General features: G+C 34.2%; 1 protein-coding gene and 1 long non-coding RNA gene across 6 annotated transcripts in view; one reads left to right on the plus strand and one right to left on the minus strand.

The window, feature by feature from the left end:
* Positions 1–25,641, plus strand: part of NT5C3A (5'-nucleotidase, cytosolic IIIA) — a 40,417-nt gene that overhangs the window by 11,639 nt on the left and 3,137 nt on the right. The window contains exons 1-7 of one of the 5 annotated variants that reach the window (XM_044946681.2): positions 8,041–8,080; positions 13,715–13,769; positions 19,575–19,673; positions 20,659–20,728; positions 21,713–21,759; positions 22,722–22,807; positions 25,403–25,492. In XM_044946681.2, coding sequence (XP_044802616.1) covers positions 13,734–13,769; positions 19,575–19,673; positions 20,659–20,728; positions 21,713–21,759; positions 22,722–22,807; positions 25,403–25,492 — 428 coding nt within the window. In that variant the 5' untranslated portion in view covers positions 8,041–8,080; positions 13,715–13,733. Of the gene's footprint in view, positions 1–8,040; positions 8,081–9,618; positions 9,756–12,551; positions 12,634–13,714; positions 13,770–19,574; positions 19,674–20,658; positions 20,729–21,712; positions 21,760–22,721; positions 22,808–25,402; positions 25,493–25,641 lie in introns of those variants that run through there. The other 4 variants (XM_006066286.4, XM_006066287.4, XM_006066288.4 and 1 more) reach the window with 4 other exon arrangements.
* Positions 1,307–9,289, minus strand: LOC123334731. The gene is made up of 2 exons (XR_006552805.1): positions 9,058–9,289; positions 1,307–1,559 (listed from the first exon to the last, which is right to left on the minus strand). It is a non-coding gene; the product is annotated as an uncharacterized LOC123334731 (long non-coding RNA).

Raw genomic sequence — 25,641 nt, forward strand, 5'->3', positions numbered from 1 at the left:
GGCTGGATGGCATCACTGACTCGATGGACGTGAGTCTGGGTGAACTCTGGGAGTTGGTGATGGACAGGGAGGCCTGGCGGGCTGCGATTCATGGGGTCGCGAAGAGTCGGACACGACTGAGCGACTGAACTGAACTGAAACTACCTGCCTAAAAATTTAGAAAGGGGTCCTCTACCATTAGAGAGCTAAAGAGCAGTTTTCATCTGGGACATTTCCCTACATAGAGGGACAAATGTTTGCTTACCAAACGTTTGATCTTCCCCTCTTCCTGGGAATTGCCTTCCTCCCCTTTGAAGCCCCAGACCCCTGCCTCTTTCTCCTTAGCTCAGCATTGTATAATATATAAGCCTTGATCAATTGCCTGGCTATCTTTGTGGAGGCTCTTGTAGCTACGAAATTAATTTTTTCTGTTAATCTTTCTTTCCAGTACGGGGGATCTCGCAGGAACCTAGAAGGGTAGAGAGAAAATTATTTTTCCTCTCCTAAAAACTATTAAGCTTTGAAATGTAAGCCAAGTAAGACAGTATTTTGCTATTACAGATGTAAATACCATTTGTCTCCTTTTTTCCGATATGTGTTCTTCGTTTTCAAGGTGCTAATAGGTTACAGAGTTGTTTAGCAGTTGATAGGAGAGTTGCTCAATGTGTTTGGCAAGTTCCTGCTTGTAATTAGGTGGAAGTAGATGATCACAGGTTTAACATGATGTGGGTTCCTGCAAGATCCTTCCTGCCTCTGTTGTATCTCCTTTGAAGACTTGTCATGGTACAGCCTTCTCATTTACCTTACCTCAGATGTCCTACTCGGAGTCTGGGTTCAAAGTAACACCATCAACAAAAATAATAATAGTTGTGTTATTATACAGTCTTCCCCCATGAACAGTTAGTCAGTTCATCTCAATTTCTTCAGTCACACTTTGAGCATTCAGAGGGAATGAGACAGGTGATTAATTTTAATATAGGGAGATAGGAAAAACTTGAGAACCTAGCCTAGCTTTATAGCATAGTGAAATGTTACAAGGAAGAAACCCACCGAAGTTCCCTAAGATAAAAAGGGACTACACCAGCATTAGAACTAGGAATGAGAGACTGAGCTGCATTTGGCTTAGTTTGGCACTGTCTTATGATCTTGTATGTCCAGATTATGCCAAACTATTTTTGCCACATGCTAGTTATTCAGTAAATGTTAATTCTTCTATCTTCTTCCTTCTATATTATAATAAAGCTATTCTTTTCCCATCTTGATTTTAGACATGATGTTTTCATGTAGTATGTTCATACTAAGTAATGCATTTAAAAATTATCTCTAATTTTATTTGATAACAGTATTTTATTTGAGACCTCAGATTTGGAGATTAAAAACTGAATGGTTTTATTATATCATACATCTTTCTCAGAGTTAAAAATATTAAAAAGAATGAGAGATACACAGCATTATGCCAAATTTTGAGCAACATTTTTTAATCTGCATTCCTGCTGTCATCTTTGTAGATGGTTCAGCTGGCCTGGGAAGCACATGTGGAGGATTGGCACACACCATCACGTCATTTTCAGTTAATTTCACTATAATTGTACAAGAAGCATGAGTTACTATAAAGGATAAAGCTACATGCGTTTGACTCACTTTTGAGTCCCCTCTAGTATACTTACAGCACGCACAGGTCTTGATCATTATAGATTTAATTAACTCATGGGGTCTACACCATGTGTGGATTTCCAGTCATTTGATTCAGCTTTAGGGGAGTTTTGATGATTGACTCATGAATACCTGAATTACGATTAAGCTTTTTATAAGGAATTTCTCCATTTTTAAATTATTTGCCTATTTTATACTTAATCTCCCATTGATTCTTCCTCATTTTATTTCTGAGATAGTATATGCTGATACAAAATTAGTATATCTAGATGAGGGGAAAAAAAAGTAATCTGCAATTTTCACCAACCAAAAAAACCCATATTTTAGTAAATGTACTCCTTTCTCTTTCTATGCATATAACTGTTAAGTATCATTTTTCCCATGGGGTCATACTATATAACATTGTTTTTTAAAAGATGATTCACTTGTTAATTTATGTCTTAATAACAAACTTACCCTTATTTTAATAACTATATTATGTTACTTCAGTATTATATATGAATATCATCAATTATTTAGCAAGTTCTTCATTGTTGAGCATTTAGCTTGTTTCTTGTTTTCTGTTATGATAAATAATGGATCAGTGAACATTCTTGTAGCATCTATGCATGTCCATGACTGTTTAAATGGAATTCCTGGAGCAAAGCCTTTTGAGTATGCTGCCAGGTTACCCTCTGGAAAGGTTGTACCAATTTATATTTTCACCAACAGTATATCCAAGTACCTAGCTCCATGTTTTCCTGGAAGTAGGTATCTTTTTTTTCCTCATCTTTGCCAAATGATAGCTTTTTAAAAAAAATGTTTCTATTACTTTTGAAATTAAACTTTTAAAATACTTGGCCATTTATTTTCTTCTTTGCTGAATCATCAGTTCTTTGTCTTGAGTTGCAAGAATTTTTATAAAATGCTTTTGGCCACGAGAGTATGTTAGAAATACATTTTTCCAGTTCTTTTTTTTCTTTTAATTTCACTTCCATTTTTGAGTAGCTAAATATGACCCTCCTTTTCATACCTTTGTACTAATTCTTTATAGAATGTTTTTCTGACCTCAATTTGCACATAACTCCTCATTTACACATTATGACTTCATTTTATAGCCAGGGTAGGAAAATATAGCATATTGTTTAGTTTGTATAGCTTACTCACTAATTTATCCTCCCACTCATGGAATGAGGAAGGCTACTGAAGAAAAAATAGTAAAACATTATGATTTTGTCCCAGTAGATAATTTTCATTTCACTTCATAAATATGACTTAACATATACTGCCCATTGCTTCTAAAGAGGTGTATAGTAACATTATATACACTTTCACTTTCATTTTGGAACATATAAGTTTTAAAAAATAATCTTTATTTTCTTCTAAGTATATTATTCATTACAGAAAATTTAGAAAATACCAAGAGTATGAAGAAGAAAATATAGTCATTTGTGACCCTGTCATTTCTCTTTGATAACTATTAATTGATTTTTGGAATATATTTGATTCAGTCACATTAGATGGTTATTATATTAAATTTAGTTTGTTACTGGTTTATTATTTAAACTTTTATATGTTTATTCAAAGTGAAATTAGGTATGTTTTCTCTTTTTGTCTCTTTTTGAGAGACTTTTGTCTTAGAGTTTTATACTAGTTAGTTCAGAAAAGAAATTGGGATAGTTATTTCATGTGTTATAGTTTATCTGGCATGGAGCTATCTGTTAAAGTTTGAAAGAGCTCACAAATACAAAACTGACCTTCAACAAAGCTTTTTAAAGGCCACTTTCTACCAAACTTATTTTTATAAGTTCTAATAAGCAAGTGTTCCACTGTTGGTTTGGTTTGGTTTGTTCAAGTATAGCTGACTTATAATGTGTTAGTTTCCGGTGTACAGCAAGGTGATTCAGATATATTTTTATGATACCCTTTTTCAGATTCTTTTCTATTATAGTTAATTACAAGATACTGAATGTAGTTCCCTGTACTATACAGTAGGACCTTGTTTATTTCATAAGTAGTGTATAAAATATGTACATTTTATACATAATATGGTATATATATAAAATATGTATATTTTATACATAATCCCAAACTTCTAATTTATCCCTTCTCCTACTCCTTTCCCTTTTGACAACCACAAGCTTGGTTTCTGTGTCATACATTTCATACTGAATGTAATATATGTTATCAAGAGGCTTCCCAGGTGGTGCAGTGGTAAAGAATTGCCTGCCAACGCAGGAGATGCAGGTTTGATCCCTGGGCTGGGAAGATCCCCTGGAGAAGGAAAAAGCAACGCACTCCAGTATTCTTGCCTGGAAAATTCCATGGACAGAGGAGCCTGTGGCCCTACAGTCCATGGCATGCAAAAGTCAGGCATGACTGAGCGACTGAGCACACATATGTTATCAAAACTTTTCTAAGTTATTTGGTTTGCTGTGTTATTACTATTCAAAGAAGTTTTCAAGGGGTTCTAGTTTATGTTTTCTTCTACTTGAAGAGAAGTTGCTCAGTCATGTCCAACTGTTTGCAACCCCATGGACTGTAGCCTACCAGGTTCCACCGTCCATGGGATTTTCCAGGCAAGAATACTGGAGTGGGTTGCCATTTTCTTCTACTTATAAACTTTTAAAAACTCAAGTTATCAACCACTGATATCATCCATTTAATTTTAAATAATTCTTTGTTATAAGTTATTAGTTTATAAACTTGAATCTCTTTCAATAATTTTCTTCATTGTTTTCTTACCTTATTATTTTTTGAGTGTGTTTAGCATAGCTAAAAGAAGGGATAGTAAGTCCAGTCTTTGTACTCTCCTTTTAGGTGTGCTGGATATAATACACCAATAATAAAAGCCATTAGTAGCATAACTGTTTCTTACCATTTTTAATATAACCCACACCAAACTAGTAATCCCAAGCAATACTGTTTCCTTTCAACATATAGAATACCAACTGTGTGATGTGGAAAGAGTCCAAAATTAAAACAAAAGTTTTTCTTGCTGTTACATTTCAGGCGCAGAAATTTAGACATAATAAACGGGAACATCAATTTCAGTGCTGAGCATCTTGAATGTTTACTACTATTAATAGTACAATTGAGAGGAGAGGAAGGAAGAAAGACTTCCTTCATTTATGGCATTGTCTTACACACAGTTTTCTTGAACTTGACCTACTTATTACAACATAATGTCATTTCCTCTAAAGGAGTTTACAGAATTTATTACTTTTTAAGTGAAAAAATAAAAAGATATAGACTATGTTCAAAAACTTCATTTGAGTTTCTGAAAATTAAGTTCCTCAATCCTAGATTGTTGCATAGAGTTTTTAAGAAATGCATTGAGACCAGACCCATGGGTTTTCCGCAGTTGGTGTATATGTGTGCGAATTCTTAAATGCAGCAATAAGCTGTGCTAACAGTCACCAAATAGGATATGTTTTTGAAATTACTTTAAATGAGAAAAAAACTTACAGGAAAATCTTTATTTACTGTTCATTTTCCCAGCATGTAATAGTTCATTATTTTCAGCTCTGTTTTTGCTCATTAAATATTTTAAGCCATATTCATATAAACATTTATATCATTTATTTCAGTTTTATTTTGACAGTCACCCTGTTGAAGTTAGTTGACTTGTTTTTTTCAGAGAAGTTTTGATAGAAGTCAGATACCTAGACAGGTGTTTTGCGTGTTTAAAAAAATGGTCTTGCTGTTTACATCATGCAACAATTATCAGGAACAAGTTTTGCAAGAGTCCTTATAGAGAGGATTACATCTCATCTATGAATTGTCTTCCTTATATGACTTTATTGCTTGGTTTGGAATAACTTCCTAGGGTGTCAGTCAAGTTCAGGTTGAAGTTTAAAAATACATTACATAGAGGAATGATAATTGGATTATGATTAACTTTAGTTAAGTCATAGGCTGGATTATTGAGAAATAACTGTATGCCACAGGTTTTATGTGGGATTATGAAGTGGTTTTTTTCATATAAACTGTTAATTAATGCAATACCTTTATTCTCTTTACTCCCTGACCAAATAATAAAAATAAAATCAATTAATAAGTTATTAAGATTTAAATGGATAGATTTTCTCTGGACTTTTTTTTTTATTATTTCAAAACTTTTGATGGCAAAGTATGCAGTGATCATTTTTAGCTTTTCAAGTTAATTGAAAATTGACAACATCTAAACATTGTAACAAGTTATTCAGAAGTACAAATGAATACCCCTTTCTATAGTGATAAAGACAGCCAGTTGCAGTGTTACAAGGGGAGAAAAATCTGCCAAATATTTGACTCCTGCATGATTCTTTGCTCTTTGATATATCAGTTTCAGGTTTAGAGTTTCATTAGGAGTGCTATGAGTAATTACTGTTTCTATGACAGTGAATAAAGAAACTCCCAGGCAACAAGGCCCAGTCATTGTGTCCAGAGATGAAAGTCCACTGTGTGCTGTTAAAAGAGTCTGCCTTTATGACTTTATGACTTTTTCCTGGATCTGTTAAATCTCCTCTCAAAAAAAAAAAAGATCCTAGAGCTATTTGAAACAAAATTCATTTTCTTTCATTCAGTATTTTGTGTCTATTCTTCTTCCTTTTTTCTGGCAAGTTTCAAAACATTGTTCTTATTGATACAAATCTTTAGTCCTCTCATGTAAGTGTTATGCAGATATTATTTCCTAGAAACAGTGCTGATGTAGTAAGAAAAAAAAGTCTTCCAGTTCATCTATGTAAGTAATAAGTGACTTCTCCCAGATCTTAGATTCCTTATCTATAATGAAAAGGGAAGTATTATCTTTCTGTTAGGGTTTTACTGATTAAATTACGCAGGCATACCTCGTTTTACATATTGCATTTTTTACAAATTCAAGGTTTGTGGCAATTCTACATCAAGCAAGTCTGTTGGCACCATTTTCCCAACAGCATTTACTCACTTTGTGTCTCACATTTTGGTAATTCTTGCAGTGTTTCCAACTTTTTCATTGTTACTGTATCTGTTAAGGTAGTCTGTAATCAGTGAACTTTGATGTTACTGTTGCAAAAAAATTCTGACTTGCTGGAGGCTCAGGTGATTAGCACTTTTTAGCAGTAAATTATTTTTAAATTAAGGTATATAAATTGTTTTTTTAGACATAGAGGGACACCTCACCAGACATACAATCCCATCTCCATGGCATATACTCACCTACTGGATGGAATTCAAAGGCAGACATTGTTTTCTACATACAGTCAGGAAACAATATGCATGTTTCGTCTCTTCTCTACTCTCCTTCGAGTAACAGGACAGAACACCAAAAGAGCCAAAGCCATCTATCCCTTAGAGACCAGAATACCCCTCTTGATAAGAAACTAGCCATCTTGGTTCTCATGATGTATTTTGTTTTGTTTTAGGGTCAACTGGCTGAATTCTCTGCTTTACAAATATTCTTCAAAATAATCCATCCATGTGATGTTGACTGGTTCTGATTTTTTTTTTAAACTTTCTTTTCTGATTATGGACATGATTGGGTCAACTACTATAACATTTTAATAAGCCATTTCCCCCCAAGGAACTCATTTATTTTATAAAGCTCAGAAAATAAAAATGGCCCTTTACTTCCATTACTGATACTGTCTTTTGTGTTCTACTTTAGATTTTCCTGTGCTTATTTAAAGATTTTCCCCCCAAAATTGGACTGTGGCTATCGATACTCTCACAACTCGTTTCACTCAATAATAGATCATGTATATCTCAGTTTATCTGTAAATATTGATCTCACAGAGCAGTACTGTGTATTGATTTACAGGCATGGATTCTGAAGTCACAGGAACCTGAGTTTGAATCCATTTCTGCCATTTGCCAGCTATGAGGATAATAGTAGCACACACCCTCTCGGGTTATGAGATGAGATGAGGTGAGGTGAGGTGAGGAATGTCAAGTGCTTAAAAGTGTCTGGCACTCAGTAAACATACAGTAGATTGTAACTATTTATAGTAATCATCTTTGAGAACTGTATAATTTTTATGTGTATGCCACAATTTATTCACCTCACCTATTCACCTCCCTTGTATCAATAAACATTTAGATACTGGGCATTTAAGGTGTTTACAGTTTCCCAGTATTATAAAGCAACTCTGCCATATACATCCTTACAACTAAATCTTCATACACTGCCCTATTTCCTTAGGGTAGAGTCCTTAGGACATAAAGTTGGTCTGTTCAAAGGGAATGTGTATTTCTAAAGCTTTTAATAGTATTTCTAAATTCCCCTCCTAAAAGGTTGTGGAACTCCAACTCCACCATTTTTTGTTGTTTTCCTTGGAGATGAAGAAGGAAATGGCAACCCACTCCAGTATTCTTGCCTAGAAAATCCCATGGATGGAGGAGCCTGGTGGGCTACAGTCCATGGGGTCGCAAGGAGTCGGACACGACTGAGTGACTTCACTTCACTTTCCCTTTGGAGATGATGCATTTGGAGTGATCTTTTAAAAAGGTATCTTTAAAATTCTTGTCAGTGCTAAGCATTTTAATCTATTAAAGGACAGTTTAGTCAACACATTCATACACAGTACAGAGGTGTTTTCAAAATGGATCACCTAGCTGCCCTTAAGCCTCCATTGTTGTTGTTGAGCCGCTTAAGTGTCTGACTCCTGCAACCACCTGGACTGTAGCCCACCAGGCTCCCCTGTCCATGGGATTTCCCAGACAAGAATACTGGCGTGGGTTGCCATTTCCTTCTCCAGGGGATCTTCCCAACCCAGGGATCAAACCTGTGTCTCCTGCATTGACAGGTGGGTTCTCCACCACTGAGCCACCAGGGAAGTCCTGAGACTCCATTACTAGAATATAAAAGATTTTCCTCTAAGAGGAATATTATGTTGTCAATCTTCTCATCTTACTAAAATAAGATAGTAATGCCAAATTTTTAACATTTGGTAGATATCAAGTTTGGGTAATTTGTTAGTGGCCTTTTTTAAAAAACACTTTTAAATTTTTTTGTATTATTTGTAGTACAGAGTGCTACTTCACAAAGTTTGATTACTGAAATGTTACGTTGGTTCAGTTTCCTTTGAGTATAGACGAGAAAAGGCTAGTATACAAACTTATTTACATGAGTGTAGCGTAGCCCTGTTCCTAATGATAAAGCTTCTCAGAGCCAGTAACATAACTTATCTATCAGGCCCTGCCACATGGTATTAGCATATTTAATCCTACGACTCAGGTTAAAAACAAGACTGATTTCTCTTTAAAGGTTAAAAATATTTATCTTCACAACGGTTTGCTTTCATTTCCAGTAGGAAAGGAGCTTTTTCAATTTTTTAACCATACAAATTAATTTTCATTCTGTTCAGATTTTTTAGTAGATCCGTGCATGGCCTTGTTGAAATGTACAGTGTAGGAAATATGAAGAAAAACATAAAAATCACTTTAAATCCCACTACCCTGCAATAAAGATTGTTAACAACTTACCACACTTTAATGCAGATACTCTTTTTCACATGTCTTACATGAGCTAATCGTTGTAAGACTGTAAAATACACATGACAGAGTTTACCCTTTTAACTGTTTTTAAGTGTACAGTTCAACGGCATTAAGTGTATTGACATTGTTATGAAACCCCCACCACCGCTGCCGTCCATCTCCAGACACTTTCCGTCTTCCAAATTGAAACTCTGTACCTGTTGAGCAATAGCTCCCCGCTCTCCCCTCCCCCAGCCCTGGCAAACAGGACCTGATCTTTTTCACTCTGTATTAAAATATAATATTCATACAGAGAAGTACACATACTACAAGTGCGCTGACAATTGAATCCCACGATGAGGAAGAGGGTGTTTTCAAGTCTTAAAACTACTGAGGTTCCTCTTTTCTTTGCAGAGCAAGTTGGCAGTGCTCTAATAGTACAGATTTACCTTCTCTTTCTTAACTGCCACATTATTTTATTTGATCCTGTTCTCTAGACTGACTGGTGACTAGTGCAGAGCTAGCAAGCCTGTCACCCAGAGCATAATAAAGCACTGTGTAGTAATGCGTCACAAGACTGATTTTGCATAGAGCATATTAGCCAAGGCTTCTGGGACCGCCCTCGGCTGCACCTTGTGCTATATTAGTACTCCTCAGACAGGAAGAATTTTCTTTTGCTGCTGTAGCTTGTCCGGTTACTTTACAGGGTAAGTGTCTACAGTTCATATAAACAGTGAGTTTCTCTTGTTGAACTACATCTGATTCTTAACTTGATTCTGTATCTTGTTGAAATTTTAGGCATTTAAAAATCCAAATTAAGTAAATTAAAGTAGAACGATCCTGTGTAACACAAAACTTCTTTATAGTTTGCAAAGATGTGAATATGGAGAACTTTGCAGTGTCTTGTGTCTCAGAAATTCTAATTTGTAGGATCTAATTTTAAGAGCATCTTGTTTCACACGTTGATGTTAAGAAAAAGCCATGTACCCTCAGAAATCTCTTTTCAGGGGGAAGAAAAAATCTAATTTTGTTGTTCATTTAGTTGTTGTGTGACTCAGTTTTGCTGATAGCCACATGATTTGTGTACCTAGGATTAGGAACTTTTTATTATTGCTAATAATAAAGATAATTAATTTTTATTTTGTTCCTATAAGCTTTATCCAGGATATCATGGAATGCTTTATATTAGTTATGTTTTATAAATTGATAAAAGCTGGATTACTGTCTGTAAGGATTACAACATACTGTATGATGAAAATTAAGATTCAAACATATACATTACCATTGATTCAAACATATGTATTACTATAACAGCCTAGAATGTTGTGGTTAACTGAGATTTAAATAATTGAATTGCCTTATTTTTTATAGTTAGCTAATGCAGCAGACCACTTCTTAAAGGCAGTTTACTTGGTTTTTGTTGGCAGCCTGTATCCAAGCCCTGCATCTCCAGATATTGTTTACTACCTATGCTTTTGTTGTAGGACAAATTCAAGGACAGAGTAACTCAAGAGTTTTCTGAGGGTAATCAGTATAAATTATCTATTTTCCCTGTGCCTTGGTTTTCTTATCTTGAAAAACACCATTAGGTAGTAGGGCAGAGGCGGTGTGGAGGATAGATGAATAAACTCTAAGCTCTGAAATTGGGTATTTTCATAAGTATCTATAATATTCTGAGAAGCCACGTTTTGCTATATAAGAAAATTGGTATAAATTTCCAATTTTTAAATAGCTAAGCTTTGAAATCTGTTTTCTTCTACCTTCTTTTACTCTCCCACCTTTTGCTATTCAGTTTCATTTTTGTTTTATGTTTGTATCAAGAGACAGTTTCACTTTCCAGTTGGTACTTTTTGTTGTTGCTATTTTTTTTACTGCTGCCTTGAAAATCTAATTAGGGAGAATTCTTTAAATACCCCCCAAGAAACTGATTTTATAATGTTTTACAAATAATGAATTTATAGTTCAATTTTCCATGTGCTGATCACCCTAAGTGTCATTATTAAAAACCCAAGCTTAGGACAAGTGATGTATATTGCCAGAGATATGCAGTAAGATTTTTAGTACTATTGCTGATACCCTGTCATATTGTAGTAATACATACCTTTTCTTATATAAGTAGTATATAGTTTATCATTCAGAATTTCATTACTTTATTGTATAGTTTAAATGTTTCTGAAAGTAGCAAACTTAAAGCAGAAATCACAGCTTTTTAAGCTAATAATATCAATAAATTTTAATATTTTTTCACTTTCCTATAAGACAGTCAAGAGGGGCTTTAAAAGTATTCAATTTACATTCAGATACTTTAAAACTGTATAAAGGCAAGTCAGATTTTTCACTTGATATAGACATTTTCACTCGTTGATTTATAAATAACTTCAAGGGCTAAAGATACTCATCTCAGAATGAAATACCACAATACCTAAAACTTGTCAGTTCTCAAGTTTATGCTATTCAAGTGAAGTTCTTACCTCTCGCTTCAGTCTTTAGCCTTGTCCTACATATTCCTCGTAACGAACACTGTTACAGTAGAGACCTTAAACTCATAGCAAAAGAACACAAAGTAATTATTTTTCCAGTTTCCACATTTTCCAGTCCACATTTAAAGATTCCAAATACTTTGAAACTTCAAAACTTTCTTTGGAGTTCATAGTTCAAGGGTAATATTTTCTATTTTTGAACAAGTCTTCTGCACTCGATTTGTTTTTTTTCAGCAACTCTTCTCTTGAAGCATCTGCAACAGATGACTGCTGGCAAAGTAAGCCAGAACTTTATATACTGAGTATAGGTTTACAAGCCTATTGGTTTAAAAATACTCTGCCCTCATTTTCAGTGTCGTCCTTAAAATACTGCCAGAATGCTGACATTTATACCTTAGTCTGTACACTTCTGTAATGATAGTGATTTTTCTATTAGGACTGTAGTATCACTTGTGTGAGATTATCTTTGAATAAGGATAAGTTCTGGTCAGATTGCCATTGAGGACTAGGAAGAATGAAATATTGTCACTTGAAATTTTTGTAGTATCTAGTAAGCTATTTAGGTTTGCTTAGTCCTGAAGTTGGCCTTTATTTATTATCAGATCAAATTTCTGATCACCCTTTGTTTACATTTGTATTTTGTTTAAATAAAATTAATGAAGAGATCATGAGAAAGATGATTAACTCTTTTACCTACTAACACTGGCTTTTTTTTTTCCCCCCTTTCCTTTTCTACTGAACATGAATGAAAGCTCCAAAAAGAGTCATAGTTGAGGATGGAGAGTGGAGAGGAACTGGGTCTGCTGGGCTACACATAACAAAAGATTTTAGATGCCCAGATAGTAAAATGTATTCTTCACTGCTTGAATTGTTTTGTTTTAGGTTTTTCAAATGTGTCAGAATACGTGATTTTTTTTTATATAAGCTTCACTTTGACTTTTTCACCTTCTCCTTCCTCTTTTTCAAGCTAATAAAATGGTTTTATTTAAATAGTGCCTTCTGAGAAATCTAGAAACCCTTTTCAGATATTAAACATTGAAGAAAAGCCATAAGCATTTCATAGTTTATATTTTGGATTCCATAAATGAAGAAACAGACTTGCCAGGTAATTTCAATGACAATATTTTTCACGTGTGAAAAAATGGAGGTATCCTACTATTTAAGTATTGTTTATCAATATTTAAGATATTTAAGATATCATCAATTATAAGATCATTTAAGATGCCATCAATTATAAGATCATCGACTTACTAGCAGCCCTTCTGAGAGGTGTGGGAAATACTTTTTCAGGAAAGATATTTCCCAGTTTTATGTACTTTAAATGGAATAGGAGGTGGGTTTTAGAATTTGAGAATTTTTTTTATATCTGCTACACATGTTTTAATTATAAAGAACATTCATCTAATGTTCAACTTCTGTTACCAGAGTCTAAGAAAAAGTCAGTTTTTCCTCTCAGCTAACTTACCCTTTTTAAGTAGTGCTTTCATTATAAAATTTTGCTTATCTAGAATAAAGTGAAAGTAGAGTCATTGAAGAGCAAAAATAAATAATCTTCCTTAAGATTTATACTGCAAAAATGAAACTTAGTATAATAAGATGTCTTATCCAAAACCCTTAAATGATCATTCAGTTAAACACTATCACTTACCTGTTTTGTGTCAGACACTATGCTAGATTCAAACACAAGTCAAATCTTAGTCACAGCATTTCACAAAATTAAAGATTTTAATATGAGAAAGTTGAAGAATAAATTTGACTTCCGTGGATTATGTTTCTCCTTACATTCTGTTTGTATATTTCTTCACTGATTCAGGATTAATAATGCATAATTTTCCCACAAACTTCATCCTTACATGTAGAGCAGATGTTGATAAAGTACTCATGCAATACAACATTTTTTTCCAAATATATACTTCACTTTAATTCTTTATTCAAATCTTATTAAACCATATAAGTTCTTATAGGAGAGCTGCAAGTTCTCCATACAAAATTTTTAGCCCCAAAGTTTGTCAGATAGAGTAAAATCTTTGCTGAGCTTCTTAGGAAAGAAAAAAGCTGCCTTCAATAACTTAGTATTGCTGTCAAACCAAAAGTGTATTAACGTACAGGAAGAGCCTGAAATGTATGTGTGTCACATGTACCTTTTTTCTCTCTCTTTTACTGTGACATCACCTGGGAAAATCCAGAAGATTGGATAATCAAGAAATGCTTAATCAAGATTCTGCTGTACATGTGAAAATGGTGGGTATTTGAATATTTCCAGTTCCATTTATTAATGGTGAATCTGCACCACTTTTACCTCTGTCTTTAACCAGATAATTAATTATGGGACTATAACTTTACACAGATCTTTCTTCACAATGTTAGACACACAACAGAATTTCAAATACTTGTTGAATTGAATTTCCTTGGAATTTTTTTTTGCTTGAAATATAATGTGCACTAAAATGTTTTTCAGCAGATAAAATGATTACCCCATTTCTTTTTGTGCTAAATTTTCCTTGCTCAGTAACAGCACAGTTATATCATACAACATGAGATCTTTCATCTTAGGCCTCTGAGTTAAAATTTTAACTAATTTAACTAAGCATTTAACTAATTTTTTAAAACTTTTTGAACAGCAGTAGCTTTCATTGCATTATAGACATTAGGATGAGGTAGGGAAAATAAAGGCTTTGGCTTCAGAACTGGCTTCAAATCTTAACTCAGTCCTTATTAGCTGTGACACCCTTGAATGCAGGCAACCATTTCACCTTTAAGAAATACGCATGAAACCACCAGCCTCCTGTTGTCCTTATTCATATCTTTTCCCAGCTTTATTAAGATGTAATTAACCAATAAAATTATAAGATATTTAAAGTGTCCAATGTGAATATTTGATATGCGTATACATTGTGAAAGTTTACCCCCTTTAGTTACAATATCCATGACTTCACAAACCTACCTTTTTTTTTTGGAGAATATTTGAGTTATACCTTTGGGGTAAATTTCAATTATATAATAATAATCACCATGTTATACATTATATCCTCAGACCTTATTTATCTTATAATTGACATGTCCTTATACATATTTAATGAAAAAGTATATATAAAGTACTTAAAAGCACACGGTAAGCACTCAGTGAATGTTAATCTCCTATATTATGTTAGTGTTTTATGTAAGTAGGATTTATTTGTAAATGTGGGGGAAATTATGTCTATCCTTATTCAGTCACAAAATTTTAAAAATCACTGTTTCTTTCTCTCTTTTAAAGAGGACAGCTGCCCCATGATCTCTTTCTTATTTTCTCTTTCTGTTCTTTTTGTTCTTCTTTTTCTCTATTTTTTCATGCTTTTTCTTTCTAATTTCCTTTTTCTGGTTTGAACCTATAAACCAGAACTTAGCATGCAAGCAGCTTTGTGTCAACATTAGTAAATCTCTTGTTTCATTTAACTTTCCTCATCCAATGTGTGATGGGAGGTTAAAATTTATTCAGAGTGCTGATTAAGCTTGTCAGCAGTGTACTTAGAGCTCTTAGGATGAAGCATATGAAATTGCTGGTTCTTTAATACATGAAATAACAGTCTAATGTTGGCAGTTTTATATAGTTCAGTCTAATACTTGAACATGATTGGCATTTGATTTATTGATACTGAGCATATATATCTCTGAATTAAGTCAGTCTAAACTCATTTTCTTGCTTGAGTTGATTTTTTTTTATGAAAATGAATACAAGTGATATAAAAAATCCTAATTTGTTGTTACCAGGATCCTAGGACCTTCTACCATGTGTCTCCTTTAGAAGCAAGTTGCAGTGTAATTGGGGCTTCCCTGGTAGCTCAGCTGGTAAAGAATCCACCTGCAATGCAGGAGACCCCAGTTCGATTCCTGGGTCAGGAAGATCCCCTGGAGGAGGGCATGGCAGCCTACTCCAGTATTCTTGCCTGGAGAGTCCCCATGGACAGAGGAGCTTGGCGGGCTACAGTCCATGGGGTCGCAGAGTGGAACACAACTGAGAGGCTAAGCACAGCACAGCAATGTAGGTAACTTACAAAAGCACTGTGGAAGGAAAACAAGCCTTTTGAGATGATGTTTAAATAATTTTTATTATAGTCTGGATTTATATAATTTTTACCTTTGGTGTGCTCTTCTAAAAAATTGATAACATCTTTTTAAGTTGCCAGCTGTACCCTCAAGTTCTAGAAAAACAGAGCTATTTATCCTTTTCCCACATTAGAACCTGTACACCTCCCCAGTCTCAGCACACCCAAATCCTGCTTCTCTCCAGAAGCCCAGCTCCATGGGTCTCCCTCCTTTAACCCCAGCAGAAGTAACCTTAGTTTCTTCTTTTTCTCTTGTATTGTATATGGACATCTTGACAATGTTTTTATTATTTGGATTATTTGTATTACAATCCATGTTAGAGAAGATGAATTTGAGTATAAGATGTATATCTTACTCAAATTTCTGTATCTCTTACAGGGTTGCTTAACAGAGTGCCTTACACTTAATGACTATATGGTAAATGAAGGAAAGAATTTGGCCTACACTACTTTAATGTGGAGACAGGCCAGATATGTGGTAGGCAGGAGAGACGGCTATCAGTCAAATTTTGCAGTGCTTAATCTTCAAAATAAAGCAAGAATCATCTAGGTGCATGAGTGAATAAATGTACCAGTCTGCATAGGTGGTTTTAAAAATCTATACTTTTTATGCCATCACACAAAAATTGTATTGCCCACTCCTTTGTACCCGTAATAAAGACTTCTGTTTGTACCATATTTGACCATTGGAAAACAAAGGAAAAATATTTTCATTGAGAGCTTCAGACAGAGATTAAGTAATTCAAACTCATTTTTATGTGAGCTATGTTTAGAAATACACAGGTAGACATCATTAGGACAGTTTTGTGACTACTGGGCCGTATATTGTCTCAGTGTAGCCACAAGATAGTATCAAATAATCACATTATTTGTTCACAATACTGTGAACAAAACTGTGTAACTTCGATATCAATTTCTTTAGAAATCATACCTTCTGAATATGGAAGTAGACTAATAATTAGGAGTTCATTTCATCTGTACAAGTACAGTATATTTAAGATTAGCCAGAATAAGTGTATTTTAGGTTTTCCTTAGTTATCTTTAGCATTGATTCAGCTTAGGCTCTCATCAGCCAGAATACCCTGATTCTTGTCAGGAAAGCTTTGCTCCTTCCCCAGCATTTTACATTATGACCTTATAAAATGAATTTGTTTTCTTTTGCTCATAAATGATGGAAATTTTTAGTCCCTTATTTATTTTTCATAGCATTGTATTATAATCAAACTGGGAAGTTTTCAAACAATTTAAAATAATTTGCCCTTCAAATTTCAAGTATCATTATTTTATGTACCACGAAACAGGTGGGTGTATTGTGTCCAAGAGGACTATGAGGGAGGAATTTGAGGGGGTAACAGAAGTATGTGACATGTGATGAAGTGCATACTCCTGTAGTCTGCTTCATAGTGTTCTGATATTCTGATATTCATTGATACATTTCATACAGTAAATTCTATTTCTTAGGCTGTATTCTAAAATATTTGAGTAAAATGTCTAAATGTCTAACATCTCAAGTTTTTGAGAAGTATTCATCATATATTTCAGTAATATATGTGTACTGTGAAAAGGGGAGATATGGTGTTTTACTGTATAATCCAAGGCAAATATAATTTTTATATTTCTTACACCTGTGTCCTCCGCCCTCTTGTGTTCTCTGGAAACAGTAGCTGCCCTTTCATCTGTCTTCACCACTCTTATTTCACTGTGGTACTGTTTGGGTATTCACTACTCATTTATCTGAAAATGAATGGTTTTATGTTGTGCAGAAGCAGGAATATGAACTCCTCTAGCCACTAGTTCTCTTTATTTTCACTGTAAAATAAACCAATCTAATAGTTGATAGCCTAGCAGAAACCAGCCTAATTAGAAGTCCTGTTTAAATATGGGTTTTTAAAATCAAATGTATTGTAGGATGTGATTTGCTTGAGGCAGGACATCTTCCTTAGTATGGACACACTGAAACAAAATTTCTCATTTTTTTGGTGAAAATAGAGTAAGTGACATATGCCCTCTGTTGCTTTCAGTAATGGGTTAGTTATTAAATAAAGCATATGCTGTTTATTATGCATCTTCCAGTTAAGGCAGATGTAAGAGCAGAATTTGATTAGGGGATCAATTTACTCGCTAAGGTATTTGTAAGGGAGCATCAGAAGTGACAGCACTAATTCCTAAAATTCAACAGGAAAAGAGTATGAGTATCATATCCCTAGTTTCTTACGTCTGATACAAAGTAGACACATGGTAAGTATTTATAAAACGAATGGGTGTTAATGAATGAAAAAAAAGGAATATAGGAGCAAGTGCCTATTGATTTTTCTCATGTTTAAAAAAATCACAATAAAATACGTAGTGATTTATTTCAGTTCAGTTCAGTCGCTCAGTTGTGTCCGACTCTTTACAACCCCATGGACTGCAGCACACCAGGCTTCCCTGTCCATCACCAACTCCCGGAGCTTGCTCAGACTTATGTTCATTGAGTCGGTGATGCCATCTAACCATTTCATCCTCTATCGTCCCCTTCTCCTCCTGCCTTCAATCTTTCCCAGGATCAGGGTCTTTTCCAAGGAGTCAGTTTTTCACATCAGGTGGCCAAAATTTTGGAGTTTCAGCTTCAGCATCAGTCCTTCCAATGAATATTCAGGACAGATTTCCTTTAGGATTGACTGGTTTGATCTCCTTGCATTTATTTAGATGATTTAAATAACCTCTATTCTTTTGAAACACTTTAAAGTCCATTTAAGTTAAAAGGATCACTGTATGAAGGTTAATTGTATTGCAGGTTACCCTCCTACCCTATTTAAATATGACTTTTTGAAATTAAGTGTATTATAAATTCAGGTCTTTCATTCATGAAGACAAATTTAATGTTCTTACTTCCGTTTCCTGTCTACTTCTGTATTCATCCTCCAATCTCAGGAAGACATGTTAACTTTTTTCTGATTTTCTGATTTTGTCCATTATGTAGGGACAGCTTGGAACCTAACAGATTTACCTGGTCAGATTCTCTTATAGCCGAGATACAAGGCCTGGGGAATTTTTCATAACTGTGTCCATAACACACATGGAATATGTTAATATTGGAGATAGCACACATATAATAAAGAATATAAAATAAAGTTTACTGGATACAAGCCACTGTAGAATCTTAATTTGAGGTTCAGTTATTGTCTTTTTGTACTTGGAGCTGACTATTAAATGATTCGTAGTTTCCTCCCCCGAGTCTTCTTGTGCTAATTTTACTCTGATCAGTTTCATTCTCTCTGTGACATGGTAGAAAAAATAAGCTATTTACATAATGTTAAACTGTTGAGCAAAACTAAAGCCTGCATAAACCAGCCTAAGTAGCAGCCTCAGCCTAGGTGGTCTAATATTTAGTAGTAATCTTAATTTGGAATAAGTCCATTATAAAATTTATGTCAATAACAATGAAGTTTGTGGGGGTATAGTATAATAAAGGAGTAAAGATCTTGAAGCAGCCTTTCAAATTAAATGCATTGATATTAATTTCAGAAAGCCAGATGCAAAAGTGTATAATGTGAATGAGATAAACTATGTGCATATACATGCATGTTGCAATCATAGAAATGAAATTAATGGAAAACATTAAAATGCTTACTTGTTTAGCTTTGGGCAGTAGAATTCCAAGCAATTTTTCTTTTTTATACTTCTGTTTTTTTCTGTTGTGAACATGCATGACTTTTATAATTAGAAAAATTGCATTTTCTGATAATGTATTTCAAATGTAGTTTTGTCTTAATCTTCTAGATAGAAATAACTGATGTGCTTTAAAATGTTTTGGCTAGATAAATGGCAATTTGTTATGGTGGTTTGCTTTTTTTAAAATAATGCCTCAACAGTTTTACATCTTTAAATAATATAAGCTTTTTATATTACTTTGTTTGGCATCAAAGAAACCTGGGGAAAAATAAATTAAAAATAGTTAATTCATTTATTTGATTATTAGATGCCGGAAATCCAGAAAAATTCAGTTCACATCAAGAACCCTACAAGAGTAGAAGAAATTATCTGTGGTCTTATCAAAGGAGGAGCTGCTAAACTTCAGGTGAATCATTATCAAAAAGCCTTTAGCATTAAACCTCTATTTTTCATTTTCAAGCAGACTCATTGATTTTATGTCTTGCTACAATCTGAATAAAGAAAGCTTAGATAGACAAGCTTTCCCTGTCCTTTTGGAATGTAAAATCTAAGACATGTATCTGGAATTGGTCTAAAATATGCAGAATACTCCGCTGGAAACAACAAAAGTTAATAACCTTGAAATAATTTTAGCTTTTCTTTAATATTAAGTGCTCAGCTAACTAGTACTATGCATTAAGTATTAAACCATCTTAAGTAAATTGATTAACTATGATTAATAATCTTTAAAATGTGGACAGTTTCAAAGTGTTCTTTTAATATAATAAATCATAGTAGTCAAAGTAATGTGTAACTATTAGGAGATAGCTAATTTTTCTAATTCTTTTTTTAAAGGAATGTTTTACATGTAAGTTAAATAATCTGGATATTCACTAAAAACGTATTCCCTTTTTAAACATTTCTGAAAAAAATATTTAGCCCAGTCTCCTAAGTTTCAAGAGCTGGTAAACTATTGCTGTGTCTCATTCATTCATTCATTGGTTTAGTTTATTTAAATAGACAAATCAAGAACGCACAGTTTCAATAACTAGAAGCATGGCATAGTTTATTTCCACTGCACTTCTGTACAGTGACCAAGGAGGTTGAAATTGTGCAATGTTTTATTGCTATCGGAAATAGTAACCGTATTGCCTGCAGTTTCAAATTCCTATACTGATTAGTCAGATTTTATTTGGGACTGTGCTGGGGTACTTAAGGTTCACCCTGTAGTTAAGGAAATTCTCAAGACTTGACATATGAACTCCTTTAGAAAACTCAGTGTAGACAGAATAGCCTCCAGTGGAGGGCAGGAACAGACACTCTAGAGGAGTCTCATTCTTCTAGAAAATGTGCATTAAGTGTCTGGCCTTGGTGGCTGTGATTTCATAATGCCTTTTCCCCTTTTCTTATAGATAATAACAGACTTTGATATGACACTGAGTCGATTTTCCTACAAAGGAAAAAGATGCCCATCATGTCATAGTAAGTGTGGCATTCATAAATAGATTCACAAAAGTAATCATTAAGTTCCTTGTTTAACCTGTGATATCTGAGATTGCTTGTGATTTTTTCTTCTTTATGGACATTGAAAGTGAGAGGGGCCTTCTTTTTTTATTATATTTTGAGGATTTGTTTTCCCCATGTTACATAAATGGCTATTTTCCTGTACAGTTTTGGTTGCAAGAGGAATGAAGACTTCTGAAATTTTCTCTCCAAATGTGGTCTATTTATTCAGGAAATATTTAAATGAATTTAAACTTTGAAATAGCCTAAAGAAACAGATTTATCAAATACTTTGTGTTTTCTAGGAATGTTATTAAATTTTTGTGTCATTGATAAATTAAGTAAAAGAGTGAGTTACTAAATAAATAGGAACTTAAAATGTGTTGCTGGAATAATATACCTTTTTTGTTTTCCAAACTTGGAAGTGAATTTTTAAAATAATACTCCTCAACCTGACAACCAGAGATATTAGCCTTCTCTTACTTACTGTTGGAACGTGTAATTTGAGAAATCATTGGTAAATTTATTTTAAAAACCACTAAAAATTACACCCTTTGGCCCAATAATTTTTCTCTGGAAAATTTCTAACTAAGTAATCCCAAATGTCGGGAAAAAGCTTTAGATCTAAGCTTTAGATTTTAAAATCATTAGATTTTCTGGGAATGCCATGTGGATTATAACACTAAGACCAGAAGTTGTAATGATCATGCTTCTTGACCGGGCATTTAACAATAGTAAGTTATTTATATTACTGGTAGCATCAATCAGAGTATTTCTTTTCTTATCTTTTAATTGAAGTACAGTTGATTTACAGTGTTATGTTAATTTCTCCTCCACAGCAAAGTACTCAGTTATACACATATATATATTCTTTTTAGTATTATTTTCCATTATGGTTTATCCCTGGATATTGCATATAGTTCAGAGTATTTTTTTAATGCCTAGTTTGCTTTCTTTCTTTAGATGTCATTGACAACTGTAAGCTAATCACAGATGAATGTCGAAAAAAGGTAAAGACTAACTGTAATCCAGGGTTACTCAAAGACGTCATTACCTTTTTGCTGAGAATTTTTTCAGGTTCATGCACACAAACAAGAATAGATGCAAAAGTTCTTATAGCCATATCTGGCACAGAGTAAACACTCAATAGATCTTAGGCTTATTGTATGGATTATATGCTCCCAACTTATTTTAACAAAAATAAGTAATAATAACTTTTTAACAATATAACTTTCATGAGAAACTTTTAAACTGATTACCAAAATAGTCTGATGTCCTTACATTACTGGAGAATTAAAACAAAAATATTGGGATGGAAATTCCCTGGTGGTCCAATGGTTAGGATTCTGTGCTTCCAATGGAAGGAGCACAGGTTTAGTCCCTGGTCGGGGAACTAAGATCCACAAGCCTTGCAAGCAAAAAAAGAAAAAAGTACTGTGGTTTTTTATGTATTTTGTTCCCTTAAATTGATAGGAAACTGCCTCAGTTCTCTGTTTTCCTTGAGTAGGTTTCTACCTATGTCTATTTTAACAAGTAAGACTCCAAATATGAATCAAATTTAATACCTTCATAGGAGAACAAAATATTTTTTTGTAGTGATAATTTGATTATTTCAGGTTACTGAATTACTGACCTGAAAGTAAGGTAACTTCTTGTAGATATGTTTGAAAGCAAAAGTGAAGTTGCTCAGTCATGTCTGACTCTTTGCAACCCCATGGACTGCAGCGTACCACGCTCCTCTGTCCATGGGATTTTCCAGGCAAGAGTACTGGAGTGGGTTGCCATTCAGTTACATGTAAACTAAGATCAACAGAGATCACTTCAGTGGATATATGCATTGGCTAGGCATGATCTTCACCATATAAAGCAGTGTGCGGAAAACATTTGTTTACATTGTTTTGTTTTCTATTAGACTAAGCAGCTTAATGACAACTCTGTAATCTTAATGATTAAATTATTTACTTATTTCTAGTTACTGCAACTAAAGGAAAAATATTATGCTATTGAAGTTGATCCTGTTCTTACTATAGAAGAGAAGTACCCTTATATAGTAGAATGGTAAGTGTGCATTAGGTGATGGGAGGGTTAAAAATATAAAATAACATTACAGTTACAACTGATGGTTTATTTTTCCCCTGTACTGTACATAAATAGATTCATAAATTAGCCAGTGAGTTAGAGCAGTGATTAAATATGACAGCATGAACTCTGATTCTCTAATCACTGCAGCAATCTAGAATTTGTTTTAAGATGAAGATCAGTGGGAATAAATTTAAAGTCATACCCTCAAGCCTTAAATTAAAAACAATTTTTTTTTAAGTATATGTGGCTGAATGTGCAAAGAAAAAGAATTAGGATTTAAGTTAACTCTGAACTCAGTTGGGGCCAGCAGATGACATAGTTACTGAGAAATGTGCCTCTGATGTTGGTCGTATTAATTGAAATTGCAGCATTCCAAGCAAATCACAGCGAAAGCATTGTGTTGAGTCCGGGGAGAATGCTATTAAAAGAAATGTTGACAAACTTAGTCTGTGTCATAGGAGTCCACTAAAATAATCACAGGAATTAAAGCCACCCCATTTGAGGAAGATTTCAAGGAATAGAGATGATGCTTTGATTTGAGAGGCAACAACTTATGGTTTTAGAGTCTTAAGAGAACAGGAATGATGTTACTGGTCTTCATAATCCCGTTACCTAACCTGAATACCTTGCACACTTAATCAGTGTCTATGGTATGAAGCACTGAAAAGAGATTAGACTTACTTTACTTACCTGTCCATAAAAGGAATTGAATCTAGACTTGGAAGGCTTATACCAACTTACTTCAACATGATGAAAGAAAGGACTGTTCCGCAATTAGACTTTTCTAGCAATGGTATAAGCTTCCTTGGGAGAATGAGCTCACTAAAAAGATGGGAGCTGATGCAGAGAAGAAGGTCACCTAGGAATATTATAGATGGATTTTTAGATATCAGCTAGAGAGCTTCTGAAGGCTTATTACACTGAGATGCTGTAATTATAGGTGGTTTTATGTAATTACAGAGCACCTATATATAAAACTTTCCATAGCAAGAATTTTCTCTTTCTCACTAGGCAATTTAGGCTACTCATGAAAATTTAGATTACAAACAGGTGGGAAAAAATGACTTTGCTATTCATTCTTACTGCCGTCAGAGAAGTGATTATGCCTTCCTAGCTTCAATTCAGTTCTTCTCTGTAGACTAAAGAAAGATTTACAACTAGTATCCTTTCATTATCTAATAACATATTAAAACTAAACCAGAGTTTGAGAACTGGGAAATATGATAAGAACATGCATATCACATTTTGAGACACATGGGGTATACGTTCATTAGTGATGAACTTAAATCTCTAAAATTTAAATTCAAAATTACAATGAATGAAGTACTTATTTTCTCATGCAGAAGAACATTTCTAATAAAGATAATAGTCTTCAGTTCAGTTCAGTTCAGTCGCTCAGTTGTGTCCGACTCTTTGCAACCCCATGAACCGCAGCACGCCAGGCCTCCCTGTCCATCACCAACTCCCGGAGTTTACCCAAACTCTTGTCCGTTGAGTTGGTGATGCCATTCAGCCATCTCATCCTCTGTCGTCCCCTTCTCCTGCCCTCAACCCTTCCCAGCATCAGGATATTTTCAGATGAATCAGCTCTTCGCATCAGGTGGCCAAAGTAATGGAGTTTCAGCTTCAACATCAGTCCTTCCAATGAACACCCAGGACTGATCTCCTTTAGGATGGACTGGTTGGATCTCCTTGCAGTCCAAGGGACTCTCAAGAGTCTTCTCCAACACCACAGTTCAAAAGCATCAATTCTTCGGTGCTCAGCTTTCCTTATAGTCCAACTCTCACATCCATACATGACCACTGGAAAAACCACAGCCTTGACTAGATGGACCTTTGTTGACAAAGTAATATCTCTGCTTTTTAATATGCTGTCTAGGTTGGTCAAAACTTTCCTTCCAAGGAGTAAGTGTCTTTTAATTTCATGGCTGCAATCACCATCTGCAGTGATTTTGGAGCCCCCAAAAATAAAGTCAGCCACCGTTTCCCCATCTATTTGCCATGAAGTGATGGGACCGGATGCCATGATGTTAGTTTTCTGACTGTTGAGCTTTAAGCCAACTTTTTCACTCTTCTCTTTCACTTTCATCAAGAGGCTCTTTAGTTCTTCACTTTCTGCTATAAGGGTGGTATCATCTGCATATCTGTGGTTACTGATATTTCTCCCGGCAATCTTGATTCCAACTTGTGCTTCTTCCAGTCCAGCGCTTCTCATGATGTACTCTGCATATAAGTTAAATAAGCAGAGTGACAATATACAGCCTTGACGTACTCCTTTTCCTATTTGGAACCAGTCTGTTGTTCCATGTCCAGTTCTAACTGTTGCTTCCTGACCTGCATATAGGTTTCTCAAGAGGCAGGTCAGGTGGTCTGGTATTCCCATCTCTTTCAGAATTTTCCACAGTTTATTGTGATCCACACAGTCAAAGGCTTTGGCATAGTCAATAAAGCAGAAATAGATGTTTTTCTGGAACTCTCTTGCTTTTTCGATGATCCAATAATAGTCTTACTTTGCTTTAACTGATATTCTCCTTTTCTTTGATAATTTGACATTCTCTTTATACTTTCCAGGTATACTAAATCACATAGTTTGCTTGTTGAACAGGCTTTACCAAAAGCCAAACTTAAAGAAATTGTGGAAGAATCTGACATTATGCTCAAGTAAGTTTCTCAGATGTTTTGTTGTTAATTGTCTACAGACTTGAACTACTGTCATATATTCACATGTGTTTTTTAATTAAGGTAATCTATAGCAATGTTATGTATAAAAACATATCCAAAATATGCCACTTGGTGAGATAAAGAATTTA

The sequence above is a fragment of the Bubalus bubalis genome, chromosome 8 (assembly GCF_019923935.1).
Source record: "Bubalus bubalis isolate 160015118507 breed Murrah chromosome 8, NDDB_SH_1, whole genome shotgun sequence".
Classification (NCBI taxonomy): Eukaryota; Metazoa; Chordata; class Mammalia; order Artiodactyla; family Bovidae; genus Bubalus; species Bubalus bubalis.